We start from the raw sequence: 16,013 nt of genomic DNA on the forward strand, positions 1-16,013 counted from the left end.
CCTGAAATTGTACACCTATCACTAATACAATGTTATATGTCAATTATACCTCAGTTAAAACAAAAAAGATCATCTTCTGAACCCTAAGGATGCTGCTGAAAAACATGGGTACTTGTCAAGTGTTCTCCAAAGATAAAGGTGTGTAGCTTCAGGAAGAAGGGACCATGAGCAACTTATTTTGTAAGCTGCCTGACCTACGGTAATGGTGACTTTGGAAACTGGTAAAATTCAGTTTAAAAGTAAGATTTTGTCAGTGTTCACCAGGTTGAGTCAGTGTAAGTGAGAAGGTATCTGAATCCAGAATCTCTCACACAAAGACAACAAATTCGGCTTTGTAAGTAAGGGTAAATAAAAATCTTTTTTTGAAAATTGCTTTTCTCTTTTTTTTTTTTTTTTAAAGATTTTATTTATTTATTCGACAGAGAGAGACAGCCAGCGAGAGAGGGAACACAAGCAGGGGGAGTGGGAGAGGAAGAAGCAGGCTCATAGCAGAAGAGCCTGATGTGGGGCTCGATCCCGCAACGCCAGGATCACGCCCTGAGCCGAAGGCAGACGCTTAACCGCTGTGCCACCCAGGCGCTCCGAAAATTGCTTTTCTCTTTGTGCCAAAAGGGAAACAGACCTTCTCCCTACTGTTTTTTTCAGAGTATTTTCTTGAGAAAACTTGTACAGTTGACCCTCGAACAATGCAGGGATTAGGCGTGTCAACCCCAGAGCAGTTGAAAATCCATGTATAACTTCGGACTCCCCCAAACTTAACTACTAATAGCCTGCCATTAACTGGAAGCCTTACTGAAAAGTCAATTAACATACACTTTGTATGTTATATGTCTTATATGCTGTATTCTTTTTTTTTTTTAAAGATTTTATTTATTTATTTGACAGAGATAGAGACAGCCAGCGAGAGAGGGAACACAAGCCGGGGGAGTGGGAGAGGAAGAAGCAGGCTCATAGCGGAGGAGCCGGACGTGGGGCTTGATCCCAGAATGCTGGGATTACGCCCTGAGCTGAAGGCAGACGCTTAACCGCTGTGCCACCCAGGCGCCCCTATATACTGTATTCTTACAATAAAATAAGCTAGAGAAAATGTTAAGAAAATCATAAGGAAAATACATTTACAGAGCTGTACATATATTTACTGAAAAAAAACCTCTGCGTAAGTAAACCTGTGCAGTTCAAACCTGTTGTTCAGGAGTCAGCTATACTGGAAATCCTTTGTCTGTCTCTTCGAAATAAATGAATGTCTTTTTAAAAAGTTAAGTAACCCTCTTGCCAGTTTACAACACAAGAAAGTCTTAGGGGCTTTGGAGTCATCTGTGTGAAATGTAAACACCGAGAATGATGGAGCCTCGATCTCTGAGTTTAGCCTTGGCACCTGGCTCTATGCTGTCAGCACCTGCTTATCATAAAGACTCGGAGAAGTCTTATTTTGCCTTTGGGTAAAGGCAATTAGCTAACACAAAAAGCCACCCCAACCACCAGTGAATTTAGGATGAACTATGCTGTCAAGCCCTATCTTAAGAACAAGCTACTGTTTTTCTTGAGAATATGCAGGTAATATGAAATAGATTTTATCTGACTAGGTACATAACGGGGTGAGAATTCTGTCTTTTCAATCCCATTACCTGATTGCCTGGGATGGAACAGTAATCTAGCTTAATGCTTACTCAACAATAAAATTTTAGTTCTTTTCTCTACTTGTAGAAAGGAGTTTCTTGGTTGGCAGGAGATTTTATTTTTAATTACTTCTGTAAAAGCGTCCATGACCTGAAATTTCCCTCCAGAACATCCAGCAAATCCTCAGAATCCTGAATGCATCAATCGACTTTTGGACAGCAACCTAACCATGCACTTCTTCGCCAGGAGGGTACCCCCTTCCCCATGCAGACAACCGTTTCAAATTGATATGTACATCGGTGTCTATTATCTCCAGGATCTCTCTGCAACTTTGTATATGAACCACAGTGACTTCCAGGTACCTCCCCTCTGAGGCTGGGCCGAGAGGAAGCAGAACTACTCCTCTGGCGTTCCTTCCCCCAGGGCAACTGCATGCACAATTTCTTCCACCGCTCCAGGCCCCGCAACACCCAGGCCACAGTAGCGGGAATCCCTCTGGTAACACAAAGGCCGGGAGCAAGCTTTAAAGTGAGGCGCAATCGACATGCTTTTGAGAAACCCAACCAATCCTCCACTGTGACGCCGCACTCGGGCAGGAATTGGGCAACTTTTCATCCCGGGATTTTGAACTAAGTGGACGCAGGGGGCGGCTCAGAGCCCTACACGCACCCAATCAAGCGGACGATCCATCCTCTGCACCTGGGCTTCTCCACCTGGCCATGCTTACGAGCCTCCCTCCCTCCCCTGGTTCTGCTTCTTTGCGAGCAAGGGAGAGCCACGAGCGCCTGCTGTCTTCGACCTTCACCCCAGGGATGACACCCAGCCCCGGTCCGCCGTCCCCGGCCACCTGCCGCACACCCCGTAGCCTCACCTGCGGAGCGCGAGGGACGCAGCCGAAGCCCGCGGCCGTCTTGCCGCTGGCCCCGTGTCAGCTTGTAAATGCAGTAGCAGGCGCCGGCGCCGAGGACCAGGCCCGCGGCCATCCAGCCCACGTCCCGGGCGCCGCCCATGCTGCTGCTGGCGCTGGGGCGCAGCGCTGGACCAGGCGCGGGAGGCTCCAGAGCAAGCGGATCCCGACGCCACCCGAGCGCTGCCCAGCGGAAGAGAAAGGAAATGGGCTTGAGCTCCTCCTCCCGGAAACGGCCCTGCTAAAATAGTGAAACCGCCCACTGCGGCCCGGGAGCGTCCGGCAGCTTGGCGGAGGCGAGGCGGGGCGGGGGGGCAGGACTACGGGAAGAGCCGCAGGGACTGTGCGCCCGGAGGGGACACACAGGGGACCAATGCCGCCGCCGGGAGGCGGACTTCGCCTCGCTTCTGCCGGGGCCGGGGCCGGGGCCGCCTTCCGCCCGCCTACCCCCGGCAGTCCCCGGCCTTGGGGGCGCGCGCCTTCTTGCGCCGCGCCCGCCCCGCCCCGCGGTTGCCAGGGCAACGCCGGGACGCGCTAGCCTCTAGCCTGCGCGCGGTGCCTGCGGCGCGGGGCGCGGCCGGCCGGCGGGAGTTTCAGTGGGGCCTCTGGTCATGGCCTCACTACGCACTGCCAACCCGCGGCTGAGGAATTACTTCAAGGAGAACTACATTCCTCAGGTCTGCGAGGTACTGGAGCCACGTGGCGTCGGAGTTAGAAGGGAGAGGAACCCAGAGGAGGGGCTAGGGTTTGGCCAGAGAGGGAGCGGAGGGTATGAGGAGCGGAAAGGGAGAGGATGAAGTCAGCCTTGAACAGACTGGCGATTTGGGCTGAAGACACAGATCAGAGAGGAGAAGACAGAGGGGCGTGATGGTGGCTGAAAGGAGGGGAAGGGTGACATGTCCCAGGGAGAAAGAGCGCAGGGCCCCGGGGACAGAAACCTCAAGCTCCACATTTAAGGTCTGGGTAAGAGGGGCCTTGAGCACACAGAAGAGTGGAAGAAGTGCTCTAGAGACAGGAGCAAAATCAGAAGAGTGTGGCTTTATGAAGAGAGTGGGCAATAGTGTCTTAAGAGGAGGTATAGTGGATTTAGCACATGGCGAGCCTGTGTGATGAAGGTGGAGGATAGACTTCAGGTAAGCTGAGCGGAGGGTGGACGCTAGACCTCTAGACGGAAGGTAGCCCCCCCCCCCTTTGTAAAGGGAAGGACCCCACAGCCGGGATTGCCCTAACAGGAGACCGTTCCCTACTCCATCATTATAACAGGAGGAAGGCGGACAGGAGAGTGGTGGGTAGGTTTTGTTGTGTTGGGGGTAGGAAGCCAAGAGAGTACTCTGGTAACTTCCATTTTCTCTACAAATATTTACTGAGATATTTGCTAAGAATGTGTACATTTGGGCGGGGTTGGAGGCTGCAGAAGGGGTTTTGAGCAGAGATAAGGTATGTGGAGATTGAGGGGGAGAGAAGTCTAGGGAAGGAAAGGGAAGTAGAGCCAGGCAGCGATGAGAGCCCAGTTTGGGACAGTAACTCTCCCAATGCATTTGGGAGGGCAATTTGGTAGAGCCTTTTTGAATGGTAATTTAGAAGAATTTATTAAAATGTTGAATACTTATACCCTTTGACCAAACATTTCACTTCAAGGGATCCACTTTAGAGATGTACTTTCACTGTACCCAGAAAGCTGTACAAGGATATTCATTATAGTGAGAATAGTAAGTAACTTATATATGAATAAGGGACTGGGATAGTATGTAAAGTATATATGTACCTTTTGAGAAGAAAAGCTCTCCAAGACGTATTTTAAAAGAAGAAAAAAATGCATATTGCCCCAGAAGTGTCCACTACACTGTAGCTACTCTGATTGTACATATGTATGTCTATGTGTGTATGTATGTGTGTCCGTATATCTAGCTACATTTAAGACAATAATGCATACATAGAACATATGTAAAACTATCAACAGCAAATGTTTGGAGGGATGGCTTTAGGGGAGAACCCTAATTTTTTGCCGTAGATACATCTGTATTGTTTTAATTTTTTTCTGATGAGTTTCATTCATGTTTTACTTCTATACAATTATATTTGAAAATATGTAGAGAGCATGGTACTCACCTTCCCCGTTGTGTGATTTTCTTAAGTAGCAGTCAGTAAACCAGATGGAGGTGTAGAAATAAGAAATAATATCCTGACCTCATCCAGGATAGGCATTTGCCAGACATACAGTATGGAGGGGCGGTGGCCAAGGAGCTAAGCTAAGTTTTTTAGAGCGTCTGAGGGATGGGCCGAGGGACTGAGTGGGAAGTGAGAACGGGACATGATACTGATACGTGGGCAGAAAGTGGAGATTCCTAAGGAGTAAAGAGGGGTAGAGGGAGTAATTGAGTGAGGGAGCTGGGAAAGTAGGAGGGTAGGGGTCAGAAAGTGGAATATTTGTATTTCAGATTTAGGATAGAGCTCTTCTGAGTGATGACTTGGTCTAGGTAGGCTGTGGAGTAGGCAGCAACTCAGTGGCCTTGAGTTGAGGGTCAGGGAACATCAGGGAAGTGATAGCCTCTCCTCACCTTGCTCTCCACTTTCCATAACACTAGGAAGCCGCTAGGGCTCCCTAGTCCCTCCCTCCTCTGGGGGCGAGCACCCTTTGCTCACCAGCTCACCGTATTGCTTTGCTCCCAGAGAAGAGAGGCTCTCCTTCACTCCCTTCTGCTACCACATTACCAGCAGGAGCAAGAAAGCGGTTTTCTGGGGCCCATACTCCACCCTAACCTGCTTCCCCGCTTCCCCTGGGAGACTGTCAGGATGAATCCCGTTGTGCCTCATACGCCTGCTCAGCTCTTCATCCGACCCCATTGGACAGGACTAGCAATCTTCTGAAACTCATCTTCAAGCTTTGGAATACATAATTTTTTTTTTTTTATCACGGATTCCCTGCATATATAACCTCTTCTGAAAATCCCCTACCTACTTACCTATCCTAAATAAAACCCGAATATCACTTCCCTGCAAGCTTTTGCACAGAGGCTGATTTAAAAAACAACACAAAACACCCCTGCTTGACTTACCGGATTACTGAGTCTATTGATTGGTATTTTTCATCTGTTTTAGAAAATTTTTGATCATTTTCAAATAATGCTTCTACCCAATTCTCTTTTCTCCTTCTGGGACTCCAAGCATAAATGTGTTAGGTTTTTTCGTTTGTTTGTTTGCTTGTTTTTTTTTTTTTTCCTGTTCTGTTTTTTTTTCTTATTTTTCCCTTTGTGCTCTAGTTTGGATATTTTTCACTGATTGTCTTCAAGTTTATTGATTCTGTTTTATGCTGTGTCCAGTCTACTATTAAATATATCAGATGAATACCTAATTTCCAGTAGTATATTTTTCAGTTTTAGAATATCAATTCTTTTTTATACATTCTGATTAAAATTTTGCATGTTTTCATCCATTTTGTTTATCATTTCCTGTTTTCTTTAATATGTTGTTATTTTAAAATCATTGTTAATATGAACAACTTTGAAGACTCCCCGAATGGGATAATTGTTGAAACTGGGTGATGGGTACATAGGGGTTCATTATATTCGTTTACTTTCTGTATGTTTGAAGTTTTCCATAATAAAAAGTTAAAGGATAGTAATGCCTGCGTGTTTTTTCTCATAATGTATGGAGCTAGGGATGGATGGAATGACAGGTTTGATCTGGCTGTATCGTCATTTTCTGTTTGCTTGCTCTATCAGTTAGCCATTGCTATGTATCCACTGCTATGTAATACAACTGCATTGGTGGCTTAAAACAACAGGAATCATTTTGTTCAAAAATCTGAATTCTGAAAGTTTTTTCAGGGAGAGCTTGTCTCTGCTCCATGTGGTACCATCTGGGGTGGATGAACAGGGGTTAAAGATCCATTTGTAAGTTGGTTTGCTCACATACCTGGCAAGTTGGCGCTAGGTGTTGACGGGGCGGTCATCTAGGTCTGTGAGCCAGGAGGCTTGGTTTCTCCAAATGGGCCTCTTCGTGAGCTGCTTGTTCTTCCACACAAGCGGTGGCTCCGTTTTAAGAGCAAGCGTCTCCAGAGAGAACTAGGTAGAAGTTATATCACCATGTATGTCCTCGGCTCAGAAGTCAACATAGCATTATTCTCACTGAGATGTAAGAGGAGGGAGCGTAGACCCCACTTTGTGGTGGAAGGCATATCAAAGTCACATTGTGAAAACAGCCTGTGGGATGGGAGATATCGTGATGGCCATACAAATAGCCACACCTGGCTTGCTCATACAAGGGGAATCGGATCAGGTTGCATTACCAAGCATTATGTGGACAAATAAGATGTGGATCATAATAGCAGTATCCCCCAGTAAGTGGGTTTCAACCCTTCTATAAGTATCCCTTCTTTTCCTCTTCCTTCTCTGTGTTCCCCAGGAGTAGATGTACACTGGACGTTAAAAAGTTGCCCATACAATATGTGCTTCCCTCTTCCTTCTTCCTAATATTTCTTATATTCTTATTCCATAACCTCCCTCTTCCCCACATAGATCATCTGCTTCAGGGAAACTGACTATTTCTGTCTCTGGTGGTCGACCCTTATTGGCTTACCACAACCAGTGCATTCAGTTTCTCTGGCCACAGTGTTTGTGACCATGGCGGATGGTGGCAATCACGAAAGAAGGCAAGATGTGATCTAAGCCAATTTACATCGGGTTGCTGGTCGGAGCTCTGGGACAGAGATAGACCATCTATGGGTGTTCATGGGGAAGCGTGTAGCCTGGGAGCCGTGGTGATTATCCTGGGTCTGCGTGTAGCCTGGGAGCCGTGGTGATTATCCTGGGTCTGCGAGGAGAAATGGTTTGGGGGCTTCTAGAGGTTTGTACACCCATCTTAAAGACCGCTGGTTTGTATGTTCAACTCAAGTTAGTTAGGTAACTTTTATTTTTTTGAACAACAAATTAGGGTCTTGACACCAGCCAGCCTTTTTTTTCTTGGGGGACAGCAAGAGTGGTAAGCTAAGGAGGGGACATTAGACCACTCCATCAGCAAGTATTTGCTGGGCATCTACCATGTGCTAGGAGAAAATGTCTCAAGGGCTTTAGCCACTATAATTATATACATAATTATATACATGAGCTGTGAATCTGAAGCTGTCTCTAGTCCAAACTTTTTTCCTGCATATTCTGTGCATTGCTGTATTTGGGTGTCCTGCGAAACACTAAAGAAGCAAAAACAAATAGGTGAAGTTCATTTCAGTAATATATTTTATAAAACAAATCTGTCCAGAATATAATCATTTCAACATGGACTCACTATAAAATCATATTAAGTCTTCAAAACTGGGCGTGTATGTTATACTTACAGCCCATCTCAATTAGGACTAGCCATGTCTGACGTGCTCAATAGCCACATGTAATTAGTAGCTACTATATTGGACAGTGCAGGTCTAGAAATGATCATTGTGTCTCTAAGTTTGTTCTTTTCAAGGGCACAAAGCTTCTAGAACTTCAGGAAAAGCCTGAGTGGCACAGTGAGGGTGGAAGTGCTGTCTAATGGCCAGTCAGCTTGGTTACCTCCTTCCCAGCGATCAGCGGGTCACACATGGGACAGCTGTTCTCACATGCACCCAAGGAAGCTGACGTCAATTTTCAAATCTAAAAAATAGATTTTATTGTGAAAGTGAAAAAAAGTGATAAGAGCATTCTACCAACTGAATGTTGTGTCTCCCCAAATTCCTATGTTGAGGCCTAATTGCCCATGTGATGGTACTTGGAGATGAGGCCTTTGGGAGGTGATAAAGTCATGAGGTGAAGCCTTCATGAATGGGATTAGTGCCCTTATAACGGAGGCCCGAGAGACATCCCTCTCCTGTCCATCATCTGAGGGCACGATGAGAACAAAGACAGTTGTCTGTGAACCAGGAAGCCCCTCTCACCAGACACAGAATCTTCCTTTACTCTGATTGTGGACTTCCCAGCTTCTAGAAATAAATTTCTGTTGTTTATAAGTCACCCCGTTTACAGTGTTCTGTTACAGCAGACCAAATGGATTAACTCTTGACATGGTTTGTTGTTTCAAACCACAAAACTCTTTAAACCCATAGTGGAGGGGCGCCTGGGTGGGTATGTCAGTTAAGCTTCTGACTCTTGGTTTCCAGCTCAGGTCATGATCTCGAGGTCATGAGATCAGTCCTTGCCTTGGGCTCTGCACTGGCCATGCAGCCTGCTTAAGATTCTCTGTCTCCTCTGCCCCTCCCTCCCCCCCACCCTGGTGCGGACACTGCTCTCTCACTCTCTCTCTCTCAACAAAACAAAACAAAACAAAACAAAACAAAACAAAAAACAAAACAAAACAAAACCCCGTAGATGAGAAGGACTCTAGGGGAGACTTCCAGGGACACACAGTGGAGATTCAACAAGGGGCCTTGCTTCTTTCTGAATTTCTCATTCTCTGGGGTTGTCTCTCATTGGATACTGTTATAGCTACCTCCCAAAATCCTATCAAAACGAAGCCTGTCCTAATAAAGGACAAATAAAATGTACACAAAATCACAGATGGCTAGTGTCTTAGTCTGCTTGGGCTGCCGTAACAAATACCATTATATTGGGCAACTTAAACCACAGAAATTTGTTTTCTCACAGTTCTGGAGGCTGAGAGTCTGAGATCAGGGTGCCAGTATGGTTGGGTTCTGGTAATGGCACCCCTCTTGGCTTACAGATGGCTGCCTTCTCATTGTGTCCTTCCACGGCAGAGACGGAGAGCGAGCTAGCTGGTGTCTCTTTTTTTTTTTTTTTTATTAAAGATTTTATTTATTTATTCGACAGAGATAGAGACAGCCAACGAGAGAGAGAACACAAGCAGGGGGAGTGGGAGAGGAAGAAGCAGGCTCATAGCGGAGGAGCCTGATGTGGGGCTCGATCCCATAACGCCGGGATCACGCCCTGAGCCGAAGGCAGACGCTTAACTGCTGTGCCACCCAGGCGCCCCTAATGGTGTCTCTTTTTTTTAACAGTGCTAACTCCCTCATGAGGACCCTAGTCTCAGGACCTCATTCAGCCCTGAATACCCTCCAAAGTTCCCATCTCCAAATATTATCACGTTGAACACAGGAATTTTGAGGGAACACAATTACTCCATAATTGTGTCCATGGAAGAAAACTCTTAACTCCACTGACAAAACAAAGTGTAGATGAAATGAATTACTGTTTTCCACCCATCAGATCAACAAAACCGAAAATTTTATAATTCTCTGTGCTGGCAAGGTAAAATGGACACTCACATTGGCTGTTAATGAGAGTATAAATTGATAATACTCTTTTAGAAAGCAATTTTGAGATATGTATGAAGAGCTTCAAAACACACCTTCTGATTCTATATTCTTCTTGCAGTCTATCCTAAGAAAGTAGTCAGAGATGAAGATACGTACATTTCATCATTAGTAGTGAAAATTAAGATATCATAATATAATTTTTTATTATGGGAAAAAGTTAGAAACAACCCAAATGGCCAACCATTTAGAAATTATTAAACATTTGTGGTACTATTTTTTTGCAGTAGATTGTCAACCAATCTCAATACATGGTTTTTAAAAAAAAAATTTTTTTTTAAAGATTTTATTTATTTACTTGAGAAAGAGAGAAAGAGCACGAATGGGGGGGGGGCAGAGGGAGAGGGAAAAGCAGACCCTCTGAGCAGAGAGCTTGACACGGGGCTCAATCCCAGGACCCTGAGATCATGACCTGAGCCAAAGGCAGATGCTTAACTGACTGAGTCACCCAGACACCCCAATACATGAGGTTTTGAAGAATTTTGGGCAAATGTGGAAAAATGTTCACGACATAATGATTAGCCAAGAAAAAAAAAATATACCAAAAAGAAAGATATATAATAACAATATATAATCCTAATTTTGTTTTGTAAAACTATAATTTTAAAATTTAATTTGTAAAAAATATATGCATTGAGAAAAGACTGAAATTAAAATTTTTATTAGAGGTTATTTCTGGTTGGCAGGATGATGGTTGATTTTTATTCTTTATATTTTCTCTGAATATTCCAAATTGCAAAGACCATATACTATTTTTATAATCAGAAAAAAAATGTTCATATATTAAAAGAAAATACTGAAATGTTGCCCTAAATGCCGGAAAATATGCCCTCTTTTTTTGTTTTCCTATACTATTACCAAATAAACCATTAAGAAAGCACAGGGAGCATAAAAGCATTTATTACCGGAAACTCTGGTTTCTCATCCCAGGTACAGCCAGCTGGCCTGTTGCAGGCCTGTGTCTGGTCTCCCTGGGAGGAGAGCCCTTTGCCTCTGGCCACATAACTGAGGTCTCCTGAACACCCCATTTCCCAGATGGCTCAGTCTCTGTCCCAGCTAGCACCTTCATAAAACCCTCTCACTTTGGTTCAGTTTGCAGGCAGGCCAGTGTGTGCCTAATTGCATACTGATGGATTTCTGAAGGTTGGCTTGTTGTATGTGGGCAGAATCCCAGGGTTCTCCTGACTCCTATAAGGAGCGCTCTACGGCTGGAGAAGGGGCACTGGGATGAAGAGAGCTCTGCTTCTCCCCATCCTGCAACATCAAAGAACAGCTCTGCTCTTAGATGGATATATTTTGGGATTCCCATTAGCTTGGGGGTTTTTTAAAGATTTTTTTTCTGATTTCAAAAAATGAATTTGAAATCACTGTGATTAAACACCATAGTTCTTTCTGCCAGAAAATAATCTCTTCCTTCATGGTTCATATCCTCATGTTGCAGCAAGCTGGTCTATTTCTGTCATGGACCACGAGTGTCTAATACGGCTTCCACGCGATCTACGTGTACTGTTTGTACAAGAGATATAAATATTGAGAGATAGAAGGGCTGTTTTTTGGTTTGTTACTTTTACAGACCTTGGAGGCAAGCGTTTTTTCAAACTTTAATTTTAGGTTTGAAATAAATGAACTAAATCGATTAAATACTTGGAAATATGGGCAATAAAAAAATTAACTCTCTATATACTATTTTAAATTCAGGAAAAATATATTTTAGAAATTCAAAGGTTTTTAAAAAAATGTCTACGCGTCGACACTCAGAGCCTGCAGGTACCTAGATGGAACTGTGGGAAAACTGAGAATTGTTTTCTGATTCCTCACTCACTGAGATATTTCTGAGAACTCTGAAATACTCATCCCGCCACTGTTGAAATCTCCTTCCTTCTTACAAGAGACATTTGTGTTTTAAAAGATATTAAGATAGGAGCAGTGCACGATGAAGCCCTATTGGCAGAATTTGGTAGAATTTCAGGCATACATTGTCAATAATATTTAGAGATCATTTTTTCCCTCAATTCCCTCTAGTTAGTAGCGAACACACTGTGTACAAACAAGGCCTACCCCATAGGGACCAGAGGTGGGGGAGATACTATGGGTATTGTGTCTACCAAATTATTAAACATCTGTGCATAGTGATTGTGTCTGAGAGCGGAAAAGGGCTCTTCAAATGTCTGCTCAGGTTTCGGTTTAACATTTAGTTTGCAAAACTAGATACTTCCAGCAGAGGGCGTATTTAAGTTACAAATCATGATTTTTATGCAAAGTTTTCTATTTTTAGAAATAAGTTTTTTTATGTGTTATGTTTCTCTCATGATTATGTTTCCAATTTGTATTTTTTAAATATTGCATTTATTTCTACATCACGTAGACTCTATTCCCGGGTATTTTCTTTTAGGAACTAATAGGTGCAAATTTTTGCTAGAGATGCCAGTATCAGGAGTCCCTGAATATGGGAGCAAAAGACCGCCCGCCAGTGTGGGAGAGAAGGAACTGGGTACACTGACTCATTGTGCGGGACCTTGGGGCTAAAAGGTTGTGGCTTCTCCTGAGGGCGGTTATGTTTGCTGAGTTCCCTTAGCCCTGCCAGCTATTTCATAGACGCAGTTCCAGAGGCAAATTCGTGAAACGCTTAAGTAACCAAAAAGTATATGATTATTTTTTCTCCAGTAACAATTCATTTGTCTAGGGATTCGGCAGCTGGAGGGCACCGATTGCCTGGTCCCGACACAATCCAGCAGGTATCAGAATCCATAGTCATGCCCACAGCTCATGGAGACTCTCCTTGCAAGGCCAGCCTGACTTAAAACCCCTCAAGTGCTGGTTTTGAGGGGCCTCTTCCTCTCCCTGAGGTCCCTCCCGGATGGCCGAAGCCAGCCGACCCTTTTCGATAATCTTCACTATACTTTCAGTTATAGAGTTTCTAAAATAAAAAATTGGCACCCTCTGTTTAAATGTCAAGAAGACACAGAAATCTTTGTATTTTCAAATGTTTAACTTACTAACTTCCATAGAAACAAATGAAGAGGTCCCCTCAGATGACACAATAGCATGCCAACTCCATTTCTACCACAGGTCGGGGTGCAAGCATTTGGGAGATGTCACTTGGGGCTTGTTTGGGGGGCTTAGGGAGGTATAAGGGACTTTGAACAGAAACTCACACCTATTCCAGGGGCGCCTGGGTGGCTCAGTTGGTTAAGTGTCTGCCTTTGGCTCAGGGCATGATCCCAGGGTCCTGGATCGAGCCCTGAGTCAGGCCCCCTGCTCGGTGGGGAGACTGCTTCTCCCTCTGCCTGCTGTTCCCCCTGCTTGTGCTCATTCTCTCTCTCTCTCCCTGTCAAATAAATAAATAAAATCCTAAAAAAAAAAAAAAAAAGAAACTTAATCCTATTCCTAAGGAAAGAGGTTTCTGTAACTTTGTGATTCTGATGTTGCATTTTTAAAAGCAATCTTACCTAAAAACAAACAAATGAGGTGAAAACTATACGTTGATTATTCTACCATCTATTTATTTATTTATTTAAGGATTTTATTTATTTGAGAGAAAGAGTGAGCAAGGGAGAGCACAAGCCAGGGGAGGGGCAGAAGCAGAGGGAAAAGCAGACTCCCCACTGAGCAAGGAGCTAGGGGCAGGGACTCGATCCCAGGACCCTGGGATCATGACCTGAGCCAAAGGCAGACACTTAACTGACTGAGCCACCCAGCTGCCCTATTCTACCATTTATTTAAAAGAAGAATATGTTTCTGGGTTTGCATATAAATAAAATATTTCCAGATAGATAACATGAAAAAACAACCCTCAAGTTCTGGAGGAAGATACACGTGCAGATGATTTCACGTGAGCGCATGGTATGGGCAAGGGAGGAGCCCTGAGTTTGTAGTTTAAAAACCTACTCGCTCTGTGAATCACCTGGCCCTTCTTTGCCTCATCTGTGAAATCCAGAACCAAGAATATACCCTCTAAAAGTCAAGGTCATCCCTAGTGGGATCTTGGGAAGCAAAGTGGACCATGACTCTCTGATGTTTGGCCATCTGTGACCTTTGGCCATGTGATTGATTTTGCTGGGGTTTGAGCATGAATGGCCTCAGGGGTGCTAAAGGAGGACTAAGTCCCAGGTCTTGGTATAGAATTCTGGCTTCTTCACAGACTGGCTGTGTCTGCTTCTCTGTCACCTGAACCCTTTACTCCAGCCAAACTGGTCTACGCCCCTGAGGCTTTGCTCTTGCAAAGAAAGAGACCCTACCTGCAAATCTCCTGCCCATTTCTTGCCACTTGGAAGTTTCTCCAACTGCTGAGGGCCTCACAAGCCTTTTGTCATCACTTTATCTCTGCACTCATGAAGCAATTAATTCTTGCATTGCTATGTAGGCCCTTAGTATATTTTACTATATTTATATGCATAACTGAAAAGCTAAATAAGACTTGCTCTCAGGGCCCCTGGCCGGCTCAGTTGGTGGAGCATGGGTCTCTTGATCTCAGGTTCATGAGTTCAAGCCCCATGTTGGGTGTAGAAATTACTTAAAAATAAAATCTTAAAAAAAAAAAAGACTTGCTCTCTTAAGTGTTTTGCATCTACCCATAGTTCTCATAGACAGTTACTATCTTACTATTTATATTTAAACTATTGTTCTATCAAGTTCTCTCTCCTAATCATTTTCCCCCACATGCTTTTGTTCTAATCGTTTCCATTAGGCTTGGTATAAAGTTAATCTCTCTGTCATCACACTGGCTTTGAATGGCGCAAGGGAATAGTTTTGAATTTCTTTTCTCTTTGCTCAAGCCTTTCCCTCTAATGGAGGTGATAATTAGCAGTGGAATGGTTAAAAAATAATGATGGCTTCTTATCATTATTACTTATTTTATGCTAGACACTATTCAAAGTGCTTTACATACATTACTTCGTTAATTCTCATGGTAGCCCTATGATATATATAACTTTATGATCCCATGTATAGGGAAGGAAATGGGAACAGAGGAGTAACTTGCCCAAGGTTCCACACTAGAAGATTGCAGATCCAGGATTTAAACCCGGTGGACTCCACCCACTGCATTAATCCTGCTCCTTGAAAGATGGGTAGTAGTAGAAAGGCATAGAAACAATTATCCTGGGGGCCCCTGGGTGGCGCAGCCGGTTAAGTGTCCAGCTCTCGGTTTCATCTCAGGGTCGGAAGATGGAGTCCCATGTTGGGCTCCATGCTCAGTGCGGAGTCTGCTTAAAGCTCTCTGTCCCTCTTGCTCTGTCCCCTCCCTCTAAAATCAATCAACCAATCAATCAATTTTAAAAATCTTAAAAAGAAACAAAAAAGAAACAATTGTCCTGGATAAACCCATGCTTGTCGTCAGTCCCCAGACATCTTTCAGAATATTTGAGAAATACTGGGAACCGAGTTAGAGAGGCAGAGCCGAAAGAAAGTGGAGGATTGCACAACTGTTTTGTGAAACTATAAGCTTGAGGAAGCCAATCTAGATAATTAAATCATGGTCTCCTTTTGTTCTTGATTATGTAAGTTTTTACCAAGAAACTTAGCAGTGATAAAGACCTAATTGATGTTTTTGAGAGTCAAACATTCGTTTTGTGGGAATGTTTGCATATTTTGCCTCTGTTTATAAAGGCCAAGCTAATGGTTTCGTAATTTTTATTTTCATTGGGGAGGAAAAAAGCTATCGATTCACTAATTATGCTTTCTTATTGGCACATAGCTATGTACTATTCACACATTGATCTATAAAGCCTCAGTCTATTTTATTTTGCCCAGTGGGACACTGAACAATGAGATTTCTTACGCAGAAGGTGAACGTTTGAACTCTGCTAGTTCCGTCGTGTGCCTTTATTAGCGTTCCAGAGACCTACCCTTCCAACTTGGTTTGACTTCTGCAAGATAACTTTTCAGGAAAAGTAGTTTTCTAATCTGTGGAGCTTAGAAATATAAAGAAATAAGTAATTTCTCATATTCACTAATCAGATCCCAACTTTCTTTGAAAAAATCACCTTAACGCTGAGCTCTGTTTAGGCCCTAGTTCTCAGACCGTAGTGTGTATAGGAATCAGCTGGGGAGCTTATAAAAATGCAGCTCCCTGGGCCCCATCTTCAGAGACCTGTTCACCCCCCAGGTGATTCTGAGGCAAATGTCTTCAGGATACCCGGAATAGAATGAAGGATGTGGTGAGGAGTGGGGAGTAGAGAAACTCAGTATTCT

At 44.0% G+C, this 16,013-nt stretch overlaps 2 protein-coding genes across 2 annotated transcripts in view; one reads left to right on the top strand and one right to left on the bottom strand.

Moving 5' to 3' along the window:
• ARMC10 (armadillo repeat containing 10) overlaps positions 1-2,949 on the bottom strand; it is a 30,976-nt gene extending 28,027 nt beyond the window's left edge. The window contains exon 1 of the mRNA XM_026504126.4: positions 2,489-2,949. Within this exon, the coding sequence (XP_026359911.1) occupies positions 2,489-2,627 (139 nt within the window). The 5' untranslated portion in view covers positions 2,628-2,949. The remainder of the gene's footprint in view (positions 1-2,488) is intronic.
• Positions 2,950-3,116: 167 nt separating this feature from the next.
• Positions 3,117-16,013, top strand: part of FBXL13 (F-box and leucine rich repeat protein 13) — a 209,662-nt gene continuing 196,765 nt past the window's right edge. The window contains exon 1 of the mRNA XM_026504143.4: positions 3,117-3,210. Coding sequence (XP_026359928.4) covers positions 3,136-3,210 — 75 coding nt within the window. The 5' untranslated portion in view covers positions 3,117-3,135. The remainder of the gene's footprint in view (positions 3,211-16,013) is intronic.

Source organism: Ursus arctos, unplaced genomic scaffold (assembly GCF_023065955.2).
Source record: "Ursus arctos isolate Adak ecotype North America unplaced genomic scaffold, UrsArc2.0 scaffold_3, whole genome shotgun sequence".
Taxonomy (NCBI): Eukaryota; Metazoa; Chordata; class Mammalia; order Carnivora; family Ursidae; genus Ursus; species Ursus arctos.